General features: G+C 37.4%; 1 protein-coding gene across 1 annotated transcript in view; it reads left to right on the forward strand.

The window, feature by feature from the left end:
• Positions 1-24418, forward strand: part of LOC132284858 (uncharacterized) — a 131805-nt gene that overhangs the window by 77104 nt on the left and 30283 nt on the right. The window contains exons 33-45 of the mRNA XM_059787025.1: positions 1682-1957; positions 2122-2796; positions 7675-7890; positions 9345-9448; positions 17595-17890; positions 18222-18306; positions 19921-20628; positions 20719-21037; positions 21182-21340; positions 21428-21591; positions 21688-21868; positions 21974-22243; positions 22348-22554. Coding sequence (XP_059643008.1) covers positions 1682-1957; positions 2122-2796; positions 7675-7890; positions 9345-9448; positions 17595-17890; positions 18222-18306; positions 19921-20628; positions 20719-21037; positions 21182-21340; positions 21428-21591; positions 21688-21868; positions 21974-22243; positions 22348-22554 — 3660 coding nt within the window. The remainder of the gene's footprint in view (positions 1-1681; positions 1958-2121; positions 2797-7674; positions 7891-9344; positions 9449-17594; positions 17891-18221; positions 18307-19920; positions 20629-20718; positions 21038-21181; positions 21341-21427; positions 21592-21687; positions 21869-21973; positions 22244-22347; positions 22555-24418) is intronic.

The following is a 24418-nucleotide window of genomic DNA, read 5'->3' on the forward strand; positions in this document are numbered from 1 at the left end:
ACATAATCTGCATCAGTGTATGCCTCCAAGACTAATCCAGTTCCTTTCAAATAAAATTCCCTTGCTAGGACTAGTTTTTAGATAATGTAGTACTCTGTAGATTCTCTGTAGGTGAACTTCTCTTGGGTTGTGCTTAAATTGGCTAACCACGCTCACGACATATGCAATGTTTGGCCTTGTGTAAGCAAGGAATATAAGCTTCCCTACTAATCTCTAGTACCTTTCCTTGTCAACGTCTGGATCTTTACTTGCTTCCCCGAGTTTGTGATTTGGATCGATCGGTGTGGAGCTTGGTTTACATGCTAGCTTCCCTGTCTCCCTTAGAAGATCAATCACATATTTCTGCTGTGAAATGAAAATGCCTACTCTGGAATGGGCTACTTCAATTCCTAGGAAGTACTTCAATCTTCCTAGTTCTTTTATCTCAAATTCTCTGATTAGGCATTTTCTCAGGGCTTCCTTCTCCTTCTCATCATTTCCTGTCATAATTATGTCATCGACATATACTAAAAGAGTCGTGACCCCCCCTGCATCCGAGTGTTTAATAAAGAGAGCATGATCCCCTTGTCTCTGTTTATATGCAGTGGCAAGCATTACTTTGGCAAATCTTCCAAACCAGGCCCTTGATGATTGCTTCAGGCCATACAACGCTTTCTTCAGTTTGCAAACCCGTTGCTACTCAGATTTCCCTTGAAGCCTGAAGGGATATCCATGTATATTTCCTCCTCCAAATTACCGTGAAGAAAAGCATTTTCTACATCAAATTGCTCCAAGTACCAGTTGAAGTTGGCTGCTAGTGATAACAAGACTCTTACTGTTAGCCCGTCTGGCTTTTCAGCGCATGTGTTCCAAGCTGGGCATGTTTAATTTGTATGCTCCAGCTTGAGGGGGAGTGTTAGAGAGTGTGGTTGTTATATCTTTTATTTATCAAGGGTACTGTTGTCTTTATGTCTACTTAATATATAATAGGTGAGAGTTGTGGGAAAACCCTAATCTGATTGTCTCACCTTTCACAGAATATTCCCCTCTTTCTCTCATCTTCTTCTTCTTCTTCTCTACTTCTACAAACCCTAACTTCTTCAACTTTAAGTGGCACTTTTGGCATATTTAGAACCCAAGAAACAACCCAGAAACACAACAAAAAGTAAACACGCCACACATAAAGAACACAAAGATTTAGCGTGGTTCGGCAAAGCCTACATCCATGGTGAAAATCTGGCGAAAGAATTCACTGTGCGGAAATCTGGAGATTACAAGTTTCAGGCCCCAAACCCTAGCTCTCTCTCTCTCTCTCTTCTGCGATTTTCAGTCTCTCAATAATCCCACTCCAAACCGTAACCACCCTTATATATCGGGCTACAAGAGAGTGAATAGGGTCCACGAGCTGCAAGCAAAAAACCGGGTCAAAAATTTGGGCCACAACATCACAGAAATGATTCAAGTATAGGAGTGAGCTGACATTGTTTGCTTCATTTATTATATGTTATCATATTTCCATCTACTATGTCAAAATTTTTTTTCAGGATAAATTACATTAAAGTGGACTGAGAGTGGACGAAATTTGATTTTTTCTTCATACGGCTTTTGATAAGCTTTGACATGGTTTCAGTTTTAGCAGTTATTTTTGCATATGGATTGTTACGACTCTTTGGTTGATTGATTCTGTTGATACTTTGGACAGGTGGGATTATTGCATGCGGTAATGTGTGATAAAGAATATAATGTTATTGTGGATTGTTTCTACATGAATTTATCTGAGCAACCAACAATTCCCCCAAGTTTCCGTGGCAGCAAGTCTGGTTCAAAGGAGACGATGCGGTTGCTGGCTGATAAAGTCAACATGAATAGTCAAATATTTTTGTCGCGTACTGTTACTATAATGGCCGTGGAAGTCAACCAAGCTTTGGTAGAGTTGTGCCATGGCATTCATGAGGAGTCACCTTTGGCTCATATTGCTGTAATGTTACTCATTTTTTTTTTTTTTCTAACAATACTGAATTTTCAATTATGAAATTATCTTCCTTATGTTAGTTTGGCTCGTTCATTTTAATCACCTCATCTGTTCCCATTTTTAGAATACCCTGTCCTGAACTTATTTAACTTGTTTCTCTGTTGTTGCAGCTAGAAGGTCTTTGGGTTTCATATAGGTTGACTTCATTATCTGAAGCAGACCTTTATGTAACCATTCCCAGATTTTCTATTTTGGATATTCGCTCTAATACAAAGCCTGAAATGCACCTCATGCTTGGATCATGCGCTGATGTTCCTAAACAAGCTTCGACTGGAATTTTTCCTTTTTTCTTAAATAAAGGTGGCTTTATGCGAATAGATTCTCAGTTTGCACCCAGCATGGATATACCAAATTCTACTATGTTTGTGATGGACTATAGACGTCGTTTATCATCCCAATCATTTGTGCTGCGGGTACAGCAGCCTCGGGTTCTTGTTGTACCTGATTTCCTTCTTGCTGTTTGTGAGTTTTTTGTGCCAGCTTTGGGAGCGATAACTGGTAGGGAGGAATTGATGGATCCCAGAAATGATCCCATAACTAGAAACAACAGCATAATACTATCAGCTCCCGTTTACAAGCAGGCAGAAGATATAGTACACCTGTCTCCCAGTAGACAGCTAGTAGTGGATGCTATAGGGGTTGATCAGTATACATATGATGGTTGTGGAAAGACAATCTTTTTAAGTTTAGAAGCAGATCTGAAGGAAGTCCCTTCATCTGGATTTCGACCTATCATTATCATTGGACGTGGTAAGAGGTTGCGCTTCATAAATGTGAAAATTGAGGTATACATTTCTTACCTAGTTAATTTTTGTCTGGACTCATCTAATTGGCAGCAATAAATGCTTTTTTTACTTTCTCACTAACAGCAACCCGTAAAAATTGCACAGCAAGTAAGTAGAATTATGCAAGTGGAAAGGTTGAAAATTTTTGCAACTCAAGGAGACGTCTTAACTCTTATCTGTATGGATTTGTCTTCTTAATCAGCTCTTTGTAGAAGCATTTTGTAGTTAAACCTAAGTCAAACATGATCTCTCTCACTGCCTTGCCTTGCATTCATTTGTTGCCTTTTCATTTTTTTCTCTTTAACTTAAATGTGAAAACTTTTCCACTCATGTTGGTTTATGTCCCTATGGCGAACCATGGTAGGCAAATGTCCCTCATTTTATCTTCAATTGGTGCCATTTCTAGCTTTCCACGAATGCATTTGTTCTTGAATGCAGAATCTAGTATTATAAATGATGTCTGTGAAAATGCTTAACATTCTTTCTTATAAGACATAGTTGCCTCCGCATGATTTATGTATTTTCCCCTCAAATATGACCTGAATATATGCTCACATGGAATTTATGAATCTCTTCTTCATTTCATCCATCATGCTTTAATTTCTTATGTGCGTAATTCTAGCCCGTCTAATTCTATGGTTTCGGATCGTTTATGCTTTTCGTCAAGCACATATCATTTGTTTTTCACGTGCTTCCTGGTTAACCTGGAATGGTATTTGGTATTTGGTAAATGTATTCCCTGCTTCTAGTCATTTTACTAAAATGAATTATACTTCATTACTGTTGTGTCAAAGTAATAAAATCTTGTTGTTTCACTTAGGAAGGTAGTATGCTACTATTGGCTCCAAACAAGGATCTTTTTACTAAATAATCAAAATGGCAAAGAAACCTTTTGTCCCCTTTATCATCTTCAAAAAGAGAAGACATCTCTTTAGAAATGCCACGACAGAAACCACAGTCCTACCTGCAACCCCTCCTCCTTCTGGCTGGGTTACATTACTCTTCAGGTAAGTGTAGAGGTATCACGTATTTCCCAAAACACGTACCTCAGTTGTTAAGGAGATACAGAACCTCACCCAAGGGACACTTACCTTGTAAAATACTTTAGCTTGTTCGGCTTGAATGCTGAGTGAGAGGAAGGCCTAAAGGCGTAGTCGATGGACAATAAGTGTAGTGCTGGAATGAAGAAGAATCAAACTCAACTTTGTTCACTTTCGCTATCTTTCTCCAAGCTGTAAAAGCCAACTATGGTTGAGTGTCCATGACAAGATCCCTTCCCCTCTCTACATATGAGCCACAGAAAGCTCCTATAGAAAAAGATGAAAAAAGGAAGAATTTCTTTTCATGTGAGACGGTCCGAGGCGGAGGGAAAAATACAAGGTTCTTTATTGAGATCGAAAGGGTTTATCGATCCTAGGGGGTGCAGATCAAAACAAGAACAGATGTTCCTATCCGCAGATTCCATCTTCTGGTCAGAGCAGTTTGGTAGCAAGCATCAAATTGAGTGTGATTGTATGTGTGATAGCATCTACTATACCAGGAATATCAATGAACCCGATACCAAATCGTAGTTGGACTAGCACATTGCACTTCCATACTCCAAATGTCTCTATCATGCCCCAAACTATTCTAACCACCTACAATTATCAGCCACAATTTCCAACTGTTAACCTACACATCACTATCATGTCCTACAGAGAATACAATATCTGGACACCTACTATTCTATGGTTTCTACCTAATTTAGGAATTCGTGTTATATCAAGTCCTTATTAATATATTTAATTCTTACTATCAGATCTTAAGTATCTCAGTGTCACTTTCTTAATAAATTTGGCAATCAGTCAACTGAAGTCCCATTTAAGCTCAAGTTCTTAAGTTTAATTTGACTCAATGAGGTAAGTGTCAGTTAAATATATTTTATTATAAATTTTCCCTAATATTTCTGCAGCAAACAGAGATAGAACAGAAGTCTTCTTACAGTAGTAAGATAGATGAGAATCACTCCGGTTGACGAGAATCATTCCGATTAAGATACGCGTCACTAAATCTAGCATTTCAAGCCCACTGCCAATTGTTCATTTCGACACTAGATCCTGAATAACACAGTGAGATGAAAGAATGTGGCACTACAATTTAACTGTTTAGTAACACTACTAACAGAAATAAGATTAGTAGAAGATATTGAACCTGAAGTGTACATGACAAAGTTAAAGGAGTAACCGGTATTTGACCCTTCCCAACAATGGAAGACTGAGCACCATCTGTTAAGCATACCATGCGATGGCCAGAGCAGATAATATAGGAGTGGAAGATGGAGGACATTCATTATCTGAAGCACCAGAATCAATGATCCATGGTGCTGAAGATGTAAATACATTGTGTGCGGATGCAACTTGCAGGAGTACCTAAGTGGGCATAAGTAGAGGTTGCTAGGAATGATGCCTCTATCTGACTATAGATTGTATGAACTTGTCCAAATCAGCCTGAATCAAGGTAACTGTGATAGAGGATAAAGAGGCAAGGTTGTTAGGAGTCGACAATGAGTCTCGCTCTGTCTGGATCTCTAACAGAATGCATACAGAATCAAGGCTGTCGTTGTTTTTGATGAGTTGATGTTCATGTAGTGCATAACAACAAGATTTGATGTGAAGTGCTACCAATTTGAACTAATTGGGATGGTGGAGTTCCTGAAGGGTTAGGAACACGAACAACCATAGCAGAGCGGTCAACAGAAGCAACACCTAATGGATGAGTCCAATGGTTCTCATCTGACAACATGTAGGAGTATGCATCCTACAGAGAATGGATGAAGCAAAGCTCAACAGAGATGAAAACAAGGATACTCATACTCGTCGTTCAACCCGGCAAGAAGCTGAAGCACTCGATTCTTCTCCACAATCCCTGCTTATGAAATTGCATTTTTTAGAACCTTCCAAGAGAGGAGGGATTCATAATATACATCTCCTCTCAAATAGCATGAAGCCTGGCGATATAATCCTGGTGATATCTCATCCCAACTGATAATTCCTTGTGTTATTCTGTCTCTGAGAATAAGTGTTGTGCCGAATGCTTAGTGGTCTTCATGAACATATAGCCCACGGCTATGTTTGACTGCATTGAATTGACTTGCAAAGACAACCATGGCGTTATCAAACCACTGTGGATATGTCTATTTGTCTCGGCAGTGGATATGTCTATTTTGACTCGACTCGCTCTTTCTCAAAACTAGTAATGTAGCCAACCTTGCTGTTGAAACCAATGAACATCGTGACAGACTATGCCTTGTATCCATCTAATTTCACTGTGGTGATCTGAAATCCTGGATTCTCTGATGAGTTGGTAGGAAAAATGGCACCACTACCCATATAACTCAAGCCCATGAAAATCAACTGTCAAGGACCTTGAATGTGCCATACTCTGTCACATGATAATAAACAACCTCTAAAAACACTGCAAATCCTGTCAATTAATCAAAGTGTCTCCTCAGACCGTAAACAATCAACAATGTCTATCCAAACCATTCCTGAAAAGTCCAAATACAGACTGTTTTTAGGAGTGTTACCCGCTTACGTATGATCAGACAACCACTTTCTCAATATCTGGAACCTCTATGTAGACTCGCAAGAATTTACTCCAGCCCTTCTAGGTGTTGGATACCAACTTACCCAAACATAGAATAATAATAATAATAATAATAATAATAATAATAATAATAATAATACATAAATAAATAAAATTGTAAAACTTTGAAGTACCTCCTTTCGATCACAAAACAAAAACTAACAGGACCATGTCCAGGCAATGTCACAAGATGTCGCAAACAACCTAAAGAGGTTGTTGCACAAGTTGAGGTTGTGGAAATATGTTGGCTCTGATACCAAGAAGAAATACAAGAGAAATATGTTAAGACTTGTATTAGAGTATTCACTCATTCACAACTCTTGAATTTATACACTAAAAGAGCACATGTTAATTACAAGAAAGGAAACTAAATAAAGTCAAATTCCCTGATTCTAGGCTATCATATCTCGCTAGCGATTATATATATTTATATATCCATGAATATGTCTAAGGTTGTAGACACGTGTGAAAACTGGGCATACCCTCATATACATACACACACACACACACACACATATATATATATGTACAATTTCAGAATTTTCTTATCTACACAGACAAGCATTAATATAATATATATATATATATATTACTTTACACAGTTAACATGCATGTGCTTGGTGCTAAAATGAATTTAATGATCCATGTCTAGTTGAGAACTACTGTGAGTAACAATTTATTTTTGCTCTCTCTAACTCAGGATCTTGTGTGCATACTCCACGTATATGGAAATTTTGTAGAACTAAAATAGATTGATGACTTGGACAAGCTACTTATCATAAAAAGGGCAGTCAGATTTGAATTGATGATCTCTATATCCTACCCTTTGTTTTCATTCCTTCCTCTTCAGACTGCAGACATAAGAAATGGAGCTCTAATATTCTGTCAAGATTCAAGAGTACCTTTTATACTACAACCCTATTTATATTTTTGTCTTAGCAAAAACACACACATGCAATTTGCCCCTATGGGACTTGAGCCCCCAGCCTTTTACTTTATGAAGTTTAGGAGATACTAATGGACATCAACCCTTCCTGAATTTGTTCTTGTCTTTTTATTGATTAACTTAGTTTTTATCTAAGTGTACTTTACATTTTTACCCTTTAATTAATGATTAAGTTACATTTTTTAATTTAGTGGTCATTACATGTTATCTATCTGTAACATTTTTCTTTAATTCGTTGTTCTGTATGACTTTAATAATTGTAGCATCTGTTATAATTGTGACTTCTGATCGTCCCTTTGCTTCTTCAGAACGGTTCACATTTGAGGAAGTATACATACTTGAGTAATGATAGCAGTTACTCAGTCTCCTTAGAAGACAATGTTGAGGTTTTGTTGCTGGAAAATTCTTCTTCAGATAGTGACAAGAAGAGTCCTGACCACATGGAAGAATTGTCATGTAGATCAAATACTTCAGCCTATCCTAATGATTCAACTGAGATACAGAGTTTCACAATTGAAGCCCAGGTAGGTCTATCTGTCATTGATAAATTTCGTACATGTAAATCAATTTACATCCCATTGACATGTTCTCCCTCTCTCTATCTCTATATGTGTGTGTGTGTGTATCTTGTTCTACTCGTCAACATTTGCTCTGTGAATCAATACATACATCATTCGTCATTGGCAAGAAACTCACACACACCATTCACACACCCACTTTGCTCCTTTGGAGACTCGAACCCTCACCATCCACTTAGGGAGGTAGAGGGGATACCACTGGGCCACAAGGCTCTCGGTCAATACTTAAATCTTTCATTGTGCTGCTTAATTGTTTCCTTTACTTTTTGAAGTTTTATTGATGTTTCAAGGACATGAACATTCGGCTGACTGTAGTTTTTCTTTTAGTTCATATGTACTTATGCAGTTAGATACTTGTCCTTTTTTCTTCCTTGAGAACTCTGAGATGCAACCTTCCATTTCCAATATATTAGAAAATGACATCTGAGAAGCTTCTCTGCCCCTAGCATTTTTCTTAGAGAATGGTATTTCTAAGTGATATTTTCACAAACCAAAATGAAAAAATACTGGCAAATCAGAGCAAGTGAAGTGTCTCTAGTTGTGTATATCTCGTACGCATACCACTCTATCATATTAATAATATAAATAATATTTTTGTCCATCACTTTAGCTTTCATTATTTTAAGGATACATATATAAAAACTATATAAAATTAGGGTTATTGAACAATGACCAATAAAATATGGTTTTGGGGTAGATACAAAAATTACAATCAATGCATTTTTTGGTCAAAAGAATTTTTTTTTTTAAACCATGGAAACACTGTGAAAGATAATTTAAAGAAGGGGCGCATTTTGTTCAACCATGAGAGAGAGAGAGTTATATCATTTTTCCCCTCATTGTATGTGTTCCATGTATGTATAAAAGTAGAATAAAATAAGATTACTGTCTGTCTTCACAATGCAAGACATCTTCACTTGTAGAAATTCAAATCCATGCATATTTAGCTTTCCCCATATTACACAATACTTGCCACTATAATTTGGCCCTGCTTGATTTAACAAGAGCTAATTGTTTTGCGCCTGACTTCACTGACAATCCTAGTAGTATGGAACTCAAATAATCTCTTCAACGGAAGAGCATTTTAGGATGCTTCTGCTCAAACACTTAAAATGGCAGCCATAGTTCAGCCTCTTCTAGTGTTATTGGTTGATTACTGTAACGTGGATTACTCAATCTGGTAGGATAATACACACCTTATAATTTGAGCACTCTTGATGTAGTATGAAATTTTCTTCTTATTGTTGATTTATTTGTGTTTTGTTTCTGGCATAACTCCGTTGGTAATAGATCGGTTTCGTGATGCTTTTCTCTTGAATTAAATGAAATTTCACATATTTCTTTAACTTCCAAGTACTTTTCTGTTGTGCTCTTACTTGGATTATTCTTCTTATGCAAAGGTTGTTTCTCCCGAGTTCACCTTCTATGACAGCACCAAGTCATCCCTGGATGATTCCTCACATGGTGAAAAGCTTCTCCGTGCAAAAATGGATCTTAGCTTCATGTAAGAGTGGCCCCATTTTGCTATGCAATTTTATTTTGGTTTCTGTTCAGTTCTTATTGTTCTTCATATTGCATTTTTAGAAGATCACTGTATGTCTCTCTAGAGAGCAATCTGTTAATCTTGTTGAAGTCATTCCTTTTCTACTTTCAGATGCAATTTATCAATATTAAGTCAATCACACACTTATGTGAACTTGTACTATATCTGAGTATTGTCATCAGGCATTCTCTTAGTTTATTATCTTTTAAAACAATTTTGTTAGCTAAAACATGCCATCATCCCTTAAAAACTTCTAGACTCAGTGGGAATCCCACGTGGTCCTAAAACGATTTCTGATTTCATCTTTCTTGTTAGTTTTTTATTTTTTTACCGGCATTCCCTTATCGTTGTCTTTGAACAAATATGCATGACTTTGGCACTCTCAATCATACTTTTAAAACCTCCTACAATGATGTTTTCTACAAAGTCAGTTAGGAGATGATTAGTATCAGGGATTGGAAGGCGTCACGGAGTCGACTCCTCAAACCTTATCCTCCAATGATTGAAATCCTAGCTGGAGGTGAGAGCAACAGCTCTAGATCTAGAAATGTCTTCCAAAAACTGCTGGAACCTAGACTTTCTTTTTCTTTGTATGGTGCCTTAAAGAAGCCAACTTAGGGCTTTACCCATAAGCCCCAAAAAAGTACAAGTAACAAATGGCATTGAGAGGCCTTTAGCATATTTTAGATGCAAAGGGAATAAACCAAAATAGGAGTCCAAACTTGGGAAGAGATTATCAAAGCCGGAACCCAGCCGAAAGTGTGGCCAATGAGGACATTGGGCCCCCACGAGGGGTGATTGTGACGACCTTTGTGGGTGGGTGCGTGACATTGGACGAGCTACCACACTGGCTAGCTTTAGGGTGTCATGATCCCACATCGCTCGGGAAGGTAAAGTGCTATATGTAAGGTTCAATACCCTTCTATTGCACAATGCGTATTAAAACCGTGATGGGCGTGAACCCGTCAGAACTCCATAGTTAAGCGTGCTTAACCTGGAGTAGTACCAGGATGGATGATCTCCTGGGAAGTCTCTGGTCCGGGGGAACTAACAGTGGACAATATTGTGTCTGGATAGGGTGAGGGTTGTTACACCACGCATCCGCTCTAGGATTTTTCTGTACCTAGGCAGTCACAACAAGAGGTAAGAGATAAATTAAGCTATGATACCGTGTTATAAATAATAAAATTTAAGTAAAGAGAGAAATTAAACAAGAAGAACACAAATATATTACGTGGTTCAGCCACTAGGGCTTGCATCCACGACACAAAGAGCCTAAAAGGCTACATCACTTTTACAACAAGTACAGCTTTTATACACCAAAAGTCAAGTTTAGTGTTCTGCAAAGGGTCACACTTCACACATTTTTCATAGCTATATACCAAAACCGAACAGATATATCTCAACCATCATCTACAAAGTATCAAAAGAAGAAGTTTTGAGTTTTGGCATACTCAAACTGAAAGCCAAGATCTATATTTATATACAAGAATAGGGTACAAAGAAAGGAAACCAAATCAAAGAAAGACATAAAATATGCCAAAATCTACGGGATCTCGTGGTTATGGGGATCTTATCTACGGGTAATTACAGGGATCTTATTTACGTGATCCCATGATTATAGGGATCTTACATAAAACGTCTAATAAAAGGCTAAAAACAGCTAATAAAAATAAAAATAAAAATAATAAAGATATTTCAACACTCCCCCTCAAGCTGGAGTGAAGATATCAATCAAGCCCAACTTGGTAATCGAGGAATGAAGCAAAGATGGACCAACATATTTGGTGAACACATCGGCCGACTGATTAGAGGAACGAACAAAGCACGGCTTGATAATTCCCGAACGAACCTTCTCTCTGATAAAATGAATGTCCACCTCTATATGTTTAGTCCTCTCGTGAAGAACAGAATCTGAAGCAAGCATGATGGCTGACTTATTATCACAAAACAAGTCTGAGGACTGTTTTTCACCTAGCCCTAGCTCCTCCAAGAAAGATCGAAGCCAGAGAATCTCACAAGTACCCTGAGCCATGGCACGATACTCAGCCTCTGCTAAAGATCTCGAAGCTACAGGTTGTTTCTTACTTTTCCAAGATATAAGATGGTCTCCATAGAAAGTACAGAAGCCAGATGTGGAACGTTTGTCAGTCTTGGACCCAGCATAGTCTGCTCACTGAAACAGGATAGCCCAACTTGCTTGCTAGAAGAATAGAATAATCCAAGTCCAGGACAAGACTTAAGATATCGAAGAATATGGTATACTGCATCCATATGAGCTGTACGAGGAGCATGCATAAACTGGCTCACAACATTAACCGCAAAAGCCAAATCAGGATGTGTGTTGGTAAGATAAATCAATGTTCCTACCAAGCGCTGATACTGCGAGGGATTAGAAAGGAGATCTCCAGACTCAGTCGAGATCTTCAGATTAGGATCCATAGGAGTGGAAGCAGGTTTACACCCAAGCATACCCGTGTCTCGAAGAAGATCCAACACATACTTCCTTTGCGATAAGGAGATACCCTGCTTAGATCTAGCAACCTCAATTCCCAAGAAATATCTGAGCTGCCCAAGGTCTTTCACATCAAAAGTTTTAGCCAATTGAAGCTTTACTTGAGCAATCCCAGGGATGTCATTGCCAGTAATGATGATATCATCAACATAAACAAGCAAAATGATACATCGACCATTGGAGGAACGGCGGATAAAACATGTATGGTCAGAATGACATCTAACAAACTCCATGGATAGAATTACATCACTAAAGCGGTTGAACCAAGCTCTGGGAGATTGTTTTAATCCATATAAAGACTTCCGCAATCGACAGACCTTTCCAGCATACTCCCCCTCAGCCCGAAAACCGGGTGGAGGATCCATGTAAATAGTCTCAAGAAGATCACCATTAAGGAAAGCATTCTTCACATCAAGCTGATGAAGAGGCCAATTGTGAGAGGCAGCAAGGGAGACAAGCAAACGAACTGAGGTCAATTTGGCCACAGGAGCGAAGGTATCATTAAAGTCTTTACCAGGAATCTGAGTAAACCCTTTGGCCACCAAGCGGGCTTTATACCGATCAATAGAACCATCAACCATATATTTAACACTGAATACCCATTTGCAACCAACAGTCTTTTCACCAGGAGGGAGAGATACAAGCTCCCATGTTTCATTATGCTGCAAAGCATCCATTTCTACCTTCATAGCAGACATCCAATTGGGATTCCGGAGAGCCTCAGGCAACGTTCTGGGAATGGAAATGGAATCAAGTTTGCCTAAAAAGGCTCGGTGAGACCCTGAAAGACCATCATAAGAGATATACTGCGAAATAGGATGATCAATACTACAAGCGAATCCAAATCTAGCAGGGGGTTTGCGGTCCCGAGTTGGATACCTAGACTCGGGAATAGGAACAAGGTCAGGGCAATGTAAAGGAGAGAGAGATGTACCTGAACCTGAGTCTGAGGAGGATGAAGGCAGTTGAGGTGGAGCACGAGGGCGGCGTGAGTAGACCTGCAAAGGGGGTGAGGAAACAACAAGAGAAGGCACTTCTTGGAAAATAGGAAGAGGATGAGCAAGATGACAAGCCTCTTGATCGAGAGTAGAAGTTTCCTGCAAGATAGTGTTAAACCATAAAAAGGGGAATGCTCATGAAAGGTGACATCAAGAGAGTGATACATGTGTTTGTGTACTGGATCATAACACCGGTAACCCTTTGACATGGAAGAGTATCCTAAAAAGATACATTTAATGGCCTTGTCATCAAGTTTAGTACGAGAAGGGCTACGATTCTGAACAAAACATGTACATCCAAACAACCGAGGCATGATGGAAAAAAGAGTAATATCAGGTTGAAGCACTTGTAAGGGGGCCTTACCATTTAAGACTCTACTAGGGATACGATTAATGAGAAAAGTAGCTGTAAGAACCGCCATGTGCCAAAATAGCTTTGGCACATTCATACCACTTAAAAGACATCGAACAACTGACATTAGTTGGCGGTTTTTACGCTCTGCAACACCATTCTGTTCAGGGGTATGTGGGCAAGTAAGCTGATGAAGAATACCCTGTTGGTTAAGTTGAGACCGAAACTCATTAGAAACATATTCATGACCATTGTCAAACCTAATATTCTTAACAACAGTTTTATATTGAGTTTTGATCATTTGGAGGAATTGAGTGAACAAGGGAAAAACTTCAGATTTCTTTTTAAGTAAATATACCCACGTGCAACGGGAATAATCATCAATGAATGTGACATAATAACGATGCCCCGAAAAAGCAGTAACAGGAGAAGGACCCCACGCATAAGGATGTATGAGATCAAACATAATAGGTGCATGATGCATATGAGAAATATAACTAATTCTAGTATGTTTAGAAAGCTCACAAATCTCACATTGAAACTTACTATCCTTACAAGCCGTTTTTAATGAAGGGAAAAGTAGACATAAATACTGAAAGTTTACATGCCCAAGGCGAGCATGCCATAAACTTAAAGTCTGCAAAGAAAAATCATAAGACCTCGAAAATGGAAGAATAGAGGCTTGAAGGCTTGATGCAAGTGGAGGGGGTGTCGGTGGAGGATCCCCAAAGTAGTAGAGGCCGTCGTGCTCATATCCCCTGCCAAAAATTCTCTTCGAACACAGGTCCTTTAAAACACAGTAATGAGGAAAGAAAATCACTGCACAATTTAGTGATTTGGCAAGCTTGCTAACCGATAGAAGATTAAATGCAAAGTTAGGAACATAAAGAACAGATGGCAAAATAATATCAGGGGATATATGAACATTTCCTTTGCTACGAATAATGGTGGGTTGACCATCAGCTAGACTAACAGCCTAATTAACAGGGGTAACGGGAATAGAAAATAATGACAACTCACCAGTCATGTGATCATTGGCTCCGGAATCCAGAACCCAAGTAGGTTTTCCTGCTTTAACATGATAAGCAGAAGGAGTACCTGTAGCTATATTAGTCGTGGGAGTAGAAGAGCTGGCCCTGGTAGATAAGGCTCCGAACTGCTCCTGAAGCTGACCAATCTGGGACTGAAATTGTTTGAAATCCTGAAAAGATGCTCTGGGAGGAGTTGAAGTATGAGGGACAACAATCTGTGGAGTAGAATCACTCATAGTACCAAACTAAGGCTGGTCCACACGTCGAAGAGAAAAAAATATAAGGACGGAAAAATCGGCGCTTTCTACCAAATATGCTGCCGAACAAACACCGGCAGCCCACACAAAAAAAAAAAAAAACACCAGAAGGACCCTTAGATCATAAAAAAAAAAACCTAAGGGAATTCTCCTAAAAAAGGAGTCAAAAATAGAGGGTTACCCGAGGGGTCCGGTGCAAGGGCTGGGAAGAGATGGAGGTGCGCTGGAGGTGAGGGAGAGAGAAGGTGGCGGTGTTTGGGAGGAAGATGGGGAGGCGAAGGTTTGTGTTTTGCTTTGATACCAAAAAGAAGTAGTTTTGGGTTTTGGCATACTCAAACTGAGAGCCAAGATCTATATTTATATACAAGAATAGGGTACAAAGAAAGGAAACCAAATCAAAGAAAGACATAAAATATGCCAAAATCTACGGGATCCTGTGATTATAGGGATCTTATCTACGGGATCCCATAATTACAGGGATCTTATTTACGTGATCCCATGATTATAGGGATCTTACATAAAACGTCTAATAAAAGGCTAAAAACAGCTAATAAAAATAAAAATAAAAATAATAAAGATATTTCAACAGTATCCACACAAAACAGTGTAAGTTATATGAAACAGTTCCAGCCACTAGCCATTCAAAGCCCATAGCTAGCACCACCTATATCACCATCTCAGGTGTCAGCACCTGAAAATATTAAGGAATGAGACGACGCCCAGTAGCGATAATCTAACGGTTGCCTCAATGAGGTTTAAGATGCATATGAGTTGCTACTAAAATAGAAATGTCCAATATTTTATGACATACATAATATCAAAAGCTTGCGTTCTTAATTGTCAAGACCTGTAAGTTTCAAATTTTCCAACCCCAAACATAAATCAACCATAATTTCAAAACCATTTCCTTTTTGGGTTCCTTTTCTACATTTTCTTGCAATGAAGAATATCGTCAAACAATCTGTGTGCATCCGAGAGCATCCCACGCTGCCACAACCCTTTCGTATCAACATGGACCCAATTCTCCATACACAAACTAGAGTCTACCACATGGGTTTTGGGTCTTTCACCCTACTTAATCCACCCCTTTCGTGTCCCAATTTAACCCATGAAATCTGTCCCCCTCCCCCATTTTGAAACCAAACCAAGTTACGGAACATGAAAAACTCAGTGCAAAGTTTCTTAAAGGGATATCAACTACAAACAACAGTATATAATCTCAGATTCATTATGTTATACTTAATATCTTAAGACACTCTTGTTTGTAAAAACATGTAAAGTAAATTTGACAATCGTGCTTAGAAAAACATGTAAAGAAAATTTCAGATTTCAACAAGCCACAAAACACTTTTCGAAAATACAGAGAATAATGTACAGAGTTTTCATTAGCATATTTAAGGCAACAATCAAATAAAATTTTAAGAGAAAACCACCCAAAATTGAAAAAGCTAGAGAATCCCTACCTAAGATAGAGGAACTGATGATTCTACAGTTTCCTCCTCCTTCTCCTCCTGCTTCTCTCTCTCTCCAAACTTGCGGCCAGAATTCTCTCTCTCTCTCTAATTCTCTTTTCTTTTGTTTAACTACAGGAGTATGACACCTTTATCACAAATGTCGAACTCCAAATACATCTGTTGTGGTAATTCCATGGGTTTGCCGCCTGGATTTCCACCCATCACAACTTCCACAAATTTCAATATACTCCCCCTCTAATAAATTAAATAAGAAATGGTCCTCTCGTTAGTTTCCCCCATTTCTATATAAATAACAATATGGACCACATAAATTAACAGGATAATATAATAAATAACAATTAACCCACTGCCATAAATTAAATAGCCTGAAAAAAAGGTCAGGATATCACAATAAGGCTGGAAGATCTGCTGTTTGTCAGCTAATATTAGCTTTCACAACTAATATCTTCCAACACTTTTTCCTTTTGATTCTCCAAGGAGTTCTTTTCATATTCATTTAATACATTAAGTCATCCTATTCTACATGAAGTTAGTTTCATTTTTGTAATTCCATGTTACTTCTTTTAGGATCCTTTTGTTCATGGTTGTCTTTTTCTTCTCTTAAATTTTCCACCTAGTTCCTAGGTATACACTTTCTTTCTCCTTTTCTGATTGTCATTTTATATATACATCTAAAGCTACTAGCTTATTATCTCTTTGGGGATCACCTTACAATATTTGCATGTTAAACAATCTACCTGTCTAAATAGGAAAAATCAGTTTAACTCATATTTCATCCACTTTGAAAGGTTATTTGACTTCTCTCTTTTTGTAAAGGTATTACTGATTATAACATTATAGGTCATTGCAAAGTCTTAACATATTGTCTCCAATATCATTTTCTTCCTATGAATTTCTGTTTACCACGTACCATTTCATACCCTTCACAATCTTTTCCTACGTGACCATTAAAAAGTCTCCTGATTTCTATAATTTCTCTCCTTTCAGTAGCCCTTGAATTACTATATTCATATATTCCCTGAATCATGTTTTAATGTGCTTATCTAGTCCTACTGCGGGAACATAAGCAATAACTAAATTAACTATGTTTCCTCTCAATACATATTTTGCTAATATTACCCTGTTCACTCATGTGATGCATCTTCTTTTAGATTTTTATCTGTTTATCCCTACTCCATTTATCTGTGTATTTTTTCCGGTGAAAAAAAGTTTATATCCAGTATTCTCAATTATGCACAAGTGTGACAAGAACTGGAAATTTGTGCAGCAAAAAACTATACGTTCTTCTTTTGACAAATCCATTTCGTGTTAGTTCTTCTGTCAGTCTATTTGTTTATTTTTAAATTCTATATTATGCCTGTTTTTAAAATAAAATAAAAAATCTGGGTTGATATATGGTTGAATAGCCACCTTTCTTTTCACTTTTTGTTACGTAAGCGTTTAATGTATATTGAACTTCACTGTGTGTGTTCCGAACAGGTTTGCGTCAAAAGAAAATGATACTTGGATTCGAGCCCTTGTTAAGGATCTAACTGTTGAGGCTGGTTCTGGTCTTATGATTCTTGATCCAGTGGATATTTCAGGGGGATATACTTCTGTTAAGGATAAAACAAATATATCTCTGATATCTACTGATGTACACATCCATCTTTCTCTGAGTGTCATTTCTCTTTTACTTAATCTGCAAACTCAGGCAGCTGCAGCATTGCAATTTGGAATTGCCGATCCTCTTGCTCCTTGTACCAACTTCGATAGACTTTGGGTTTCCCCAAAAGGTGTGTTATTATTACTGGAGCAATTTGAGGATTCTTTTTTTATTCTTTTTTATTTTTTTTTGCAAGCTGCTTGAATACATTCTTGTCTTAGGTTTGTTGGGTGGTTTGGCCGTGCCTGAGGTGGATTCCTGGCTGTCTATGAGATTTTTTCAAGTTCAAGAATTGAAATCATGTTGTTATTTTAGTTCTCCACTAGCTACTAATATTCATAGTTCAGTTATCTTTTCTTGCACCGTAGGCATACTCTGTATTACATATTTAAGGAAACAGGTTTTCTATTCATAATGAGATTTATGACTTAAATATATTGCACTTTATTATCTACTTGCAGAATGTGGGCACCGTAACAACCTTACCTTTTGGAGGCCTCGAGCTCCTTCAAATTATGTAATTCTGGGAGATTGTGTTACATCGAGGTATAGCTATGTCTAGCTTTTTGAGTGTGATATATGCTCCATTGTTCGTGAACATGTCATGATTCAAGTTTTGTATTTTTCCTGTCTGCATCATACTATCTTCTACTAATTATATCATTTTGTTGGACCTGTTACCAGTAATGGACTGTAATCGTGGGAAATCCCTTGAAGTATAAACTGGTTCGGACTTGTTGAAGGATTTATATATTTAAGTTACACCCTCTCTAACAACTTAAGCTGTTGGAGTAGATGGTAGTTAACAGGACTTTATTAGTTTTGATGAAATTGATGTTATTCATCTTTGATGTCTTAGAAATATCCTTCTTTGTTGTGCCTGCCTCGGAATTTTATTAGTTTTGGTGAAATTGATGATATTCATATTTGATATTTTAGAAATATTTTTCTTTGTTGTGCCAGCCTTGAGAGATATGGATAAGGAATATGTCAGAAAAACAAACTGGCACTGCCTCCCTTGTCACAATAGAACAGATAGGACACTTATCCTTACGTCCAGAATATGGATTTTATTGCTACCCAACCAAAAAGAGCAATTAAGAGTGGATTTTGGGCTTGATAGTGTTGAGAAGATTAGCCACCAGTTACCGCACTTTTGTAGAAGCAACAGTCAATTGTGGTTTCTCTCCTTGCTCTATTTGCAATCAGTATTTATATTAACTCATTTAAAGTAGTTCCTTGGGTAGTGTTTCGTTTTAATATTTCCATATTTTCATACCATACCCTTACTTGCAGTCCTCTTACTTGAGCATTCTATGTGGAACAGTACTGCAGAGGACAATCTTTTTGTCTTCGTTGACATTCCCATCTTTTTATTTTGACTTTTGACATAGGCTAGTTTAGTCACATGAACTCACGTCAGCTTACAGCTCAGTGAGCATGAATCATTGGCTATGTTATCAAATGGAAAATTTCTTCTACATGTATGGTATATCTTTCTTTCCCATCCAAATTCATTAATGATTGGGCACTGCTGCATTGGTTTACATTAATGTGTTTCTGTTTGTCTTATTTGGTTCCATTAACTTGAACTGAACTATTATTGCCTCGCCTTTGTATTGTGTTCCTTTAGTTGAAATTTACTCCCTCTTGCTCTTTTGATTACAGTTGATGGTTTTATATGAATATGATACATAGTTGACTGTTATGTTTTGTTTGTGTTTAATTGTTGTTAATTTTATAATGTGTCTTCAGGCCATGTCCTCCTTCACAGGCACTAATGGCAGTGAGTAGTACATATGGGCGTGTAAGGAAACCTCTGGGTTTCAAGCTGTTAGGATTATTTTCTGGTATTCAGGGATTGGCTTTTGACATAGGCTAGTTTAGTCACATGAATCATCGAAATTCACGAAACATGATCAGAAAATGATTGGGCACTGCTGCATTGGTTTACATTAATGTGTTTCTGTTTGTCTTATTTGGTTCCATTAACTGAACTGAACTATTATTGCCTCGCCTTTGTATTGTGTTCCTTTAGTTGAAATTTGCTCCCCCTTGCTCTTTTGAGTACAGTTGATGGTTTTGTATGAACATGATACATAGTTGACTGTTATGTTTTGTTTGTGTTTAATTGTTGTTAATTTTATAACGTGTCTTCAGGCCAAATCCTCCTTCACAGGCAGTAATGGCAGTGAGTAGTACATATGGGCGTGTAAGGAAGCCTCTGGGTTTCATGCTGTTGGGATTATTTTCTGGTATTCAAGGATTGGGAAGAGGTGAAAGCAATTCTGATATAGATGGTGATTGTTCTCTTTGGATGCCAGTTGCACCACCAGGATACTCAGCACTAGGGTGTGTGGCTCACATAGGAAGCCAACCACCACCAAATCACATTGTTTATTGCATACGTTCTGATCTTGTAACGTCTGCAACATATTCTGAATGCATATTCAGTAGCTCCTCAAATCCTCACTTTACTTCTGGATTTAGTATCTGGCGTTTAGACAACACCCTTGGGTCATTTCATGCTCATTCTTCAGCCGAATGTCCTCCCAAAGACATTTGTTATGATCTGAATCATCTTTTATTGTGGAATTCAAGTTGGCACCATTCTTCCTCAAAAGAATCAACTTTAGCTTTGACTGCTGAGCATGAATTTGTAAATCAACAAGCAAGTAACCAGAACTCAAACTCTTCTAGATGGGACGTTCTCAGATCAATTTCAAAAGCAACTAATTGTTACACGTCAACACCAAATTTTGAGAGGATCTGGTGGGACAAGGGTAGTGAACTCCGCCGACCAGTTTCCATATGGAGACCTATACCACGTCCTGGTTATGCTATATTGGGTGACTGCATAACTGAAGGGTTAGGCATTCTTCATTTTAATTGTTCATAGTTCTCATGGATCTTTTTATAATTTCTTGTTCATTAACATGTGGTGTTGTTTCCTCTCAGCTTAGAGCCACCTGCTCTGGGGATAATTTTTAAGGCTGATAGTCCTGAAATCTCTGCGAATCCTGTGCAATTTACTAAAGTTGCTCATATCATAAGCAAAGGTCTCGATGACGCCTTCTTCTGGTACCCAATTGCTCCCCCTGGTTATGCTTCTCTAGGATGCGTAGTCTCTAGAAGAGATGAAGTGCCACACCTGTATTCATTTTGCTGCCCGAGGATGGATCTTGTTAACCAGGCCAGTATTCTTGAGATGCCCATTTCAAGATCTTCAAGCTCAAAAGCATCTCAGTGCTGGAGCATATGGAAAGTTGAAAATCAGGTCAGCATGACGATCACCTGATCTCAAAGGTTTTACTTGTCATTTTGAACTTCTGATATACATTTTTATAGTGTATCAGAATTATTGATTGTCATCCTCGTCTCAATATTTCTTTTATTTAATTTGATCAGATTTGTTGTGTAGGCTGGCACTTTCCTTGCACGCTCTGATCTGAAAAAGCCTTCCAGCCGTTTGGCATTTACTATTGGTGATTCTCTGAAGCCAAAGACACAGGAAAACATTACTGCTGAAATGAAATTAAGATGCTTCTCTGTGACTGTTCTGGACAGCTTATGCGGGATGGTATGTAGCCAAAGGAAAATACATCTCTCTGGCCTCGATATATTGATTTTTTTTCTTTCTTTTAATTGTGAGTCTGGACCCTTTCAGATGACACCACTTTTGGACACTACAATCACTAATATCAAGCTTGCAACTCATGGCCGGCTGGAGGCAATGAATGCTGTACTGATTTCTTCTATAGCTGCATCAACATTCAACAAACAATTAGAAGCATGGGAGCCACTTGTGGAGTCCTTTGATGGAATATTTAAGTAATATATTATTTCTAAGTGATAAATCACTTTTTCCTATATCATTTTGTTTGTCAATATGGTGCCCTTTACAAAATATCCTTTTGCTTTTTGGAGGTTTGAAATTTATGATTCCAATCTACATCCACCATCAAGACTTGGAAGAAGAGCACGTGTTGCTGCTACCACTGTCCTAAATATTAATCTCAGCGCGGCAAATCTTGATATATTGACGGAAACTATGGTTTCATGGAGAAGGCAGAGAGAACTTGAACAGAAAGCAATGAAACTAAATGAGGTCAACATTGTCCTGTGAATATCTTTTTGTTGCACAAGTACTTGATTTAGTCTAGTGTACTTGTTGATGCTGTTTAAGTTTCTTACTAGTTCACTGTCCTTGCAGGAAGCTGGTAGTTGTCATGGGCATGGAGAGGATTCAGCTTTTTCTGCATTGGATGAAGATGAGTTTCAAACAATGATAATAGAAAATAAACTAGGGTGTGATATTTATCTGAAGAAAGTTGAGCAAAATTCAGATACAGTTGAATTGCTACGCAAGGATGATTGTGCTTCTGTATGGATTCCACCTTTGAGGTATTCCGAGAGGTTAAATGTTGCAGATGAATGCAGGGAAGCACGACGTTATGTTGCTGTACAGATATTTGAAGCCAAGGTTGTAATTTGTCCAATTATAGTGACCATTTCTTCCTGAATTTCAAGTATTATTGTTACTACAACCACTGAGAAAGGAAGATAACTTTTTTTCTGCTTGTGCAGGGTTTACCTATTATTGATGATGGAAATAGTCATAATTTCTTCTGTGCTTTGCGCCTCGTTGTTGATAGTCAGGAGATAAATCAGCAAAAACTTTTCCCTCAGAGTGCTAGGACCAAATGTGTTAAGCCATTAATTTCCAAGAGGAATGAGCTAGATGAAGGCATTGCCAAATGGAATGAACTATTCATATTTGAAATTCCTCATAAGGTAATTTGTGATGTTAGCATTAAAACCCTGTCAGTTTTTGTAAACCACCATCTTTTCTGAAGCTCAAGGGGATGTAACTTAATTGTTAATGTCCTCTAGCATGCCCCCTTGTGTGGACAAATGTCAGTCCAACAAGTATATATATATCAGTTATAATTATCTGATTGATGAATGATTATAGGGTTTAAACTTAGGACGTTACCCGCTTTGATACCATTTTAGCCAACATCTACATTAGAATCTTAAGCTGTTAGAAAGGGTGTAATTGGAACTTAATTATTTATATCTTCTAACAGTTTTAAACTTATTTTTCTCTTGTATCTTTAGTTAGAAGCAATTAATAATTGGTATGCAACCTTAGACAGACATATCTTTAATTCCTCAGGAGTATGGTTCCTACACTGTGATTGTTGCGATTTACTGAGTAGAATGAGTCATATCAAGTTGTAAACAGCGAATTCTTTCTATATTTTCTTTTAACCATGCATATTGTGCATTGTTTAGTATCATTCCTGGGAACTGCAATGGATTGCGACCTTGCGGGTCATTTATCTGGTTGTGGTGTTTCATGCAGATGATTGGGACACATGTTATTATTGTCTGGGATATCATATAAAGTCTGTTCTAAATTTTTATATTTCCAAGTTTTTGTATATTCTACTTAATTTGGACATGTAGCTATGAATTATTTGACAGTATTTCAGAAATTCTAATGTAGCGTCTAAACTTTTCATCTGAATTTTATGCTTTGTTGATTTGAAACATTTTAAACATGTTGCTGTTGTTTGAATTCTGAATATGAAATTTCCCTAATTGTGCTGTTGTGTATCCTGAAATTTATGTTTTCTGAAATTACTTCGTCCTTATCTTGTTTTATATGTTCGACATAAGGTACAATCTTGCTGAATATTCTATGTATGTTAAAAAGCATGATCAAAACTCTCTATTCCACTACTTATTTCTTTTCTCCATTTCCTCCTTTTAAAATAATAATCTGGATTGGAAGATGTTCTGCCATTTAGTAAATTCCTTTTTAATGTCGTTTGACCAATGACCTATTCTTGCCCTCATCAACTTCCATATTTTATCACATCACAACATACAAGTGGTAGTCAAATTAGCAAATTTCAATAATATGTTTAGGGGTTGTCCTATATTCGTTCATCTGGTAACATTGCTTTTGTTGCTAAAACTTCCTTGTGATACTAATCTTAATGTTTGTTTATGTTTCTGTATTAGTCGATGTTCTGTTTTTAAGACTAGAGCATCAGGGTCATTATTCTAAATTTGATTTATTATCAACGTATGCCAATCAGATAAAGCTATTGTTTTAGGACATAGATTCAATATAATACCAATATGATGACAGGTCTAATCTTTAAAAGATAGGTTTTGGACACGGCAATATAATGGAATGTTTATCTTTATATATATACTTATATTATATAAGATAAATGCATAAGTTTTTAAAATTTCTATACCAAGAATCATATAATGTTAAAGATGAATTGTACAACCATCACCAATTTTATGTTATATACTTGTACTATCCTAATTTTGTCATTAAAATTATATTATTGTCCTTTATTAATATTAAAGAGAGTAATTAAACATGAAGAATACAAGGATATAACGTGGTTCAGCCACTACGGCCTATATCCACAACATACAAATGTTGACTTTAAGAGATAATCAAATCAAGGGTAAAGTATAAGAAGAAGAAGAAGAAAAGAGTAGTAAGAGGATGAGAGAAAAAAGAGAGAGATGGGGAAAGAGAACAAGAATGAATGAATCCTTTCATCCTTCCATCACATTCTATTTATACAAACAAATTTTAGAAATTACACATAAGCCCCAACATTAT

Source organism: Cornus florida, unplaced genomic scaffold (genome assembly GCF_030987335.1).
Source record: "Cornus florida cultivar Cherokee Brave unplaced genomic scaffold, ASM3098733v1 CherokeeBrave_3.0.0_Hap2_Chr01, whole genome shotgun sequence".
NCBI classification, from domain to species: domain Eukaryota; kingdom Viridiplantae; phylum Streptophyta; class Magnoliopsida; order Cornales; family Cornaceae; genus Cornus; species Cornus florida.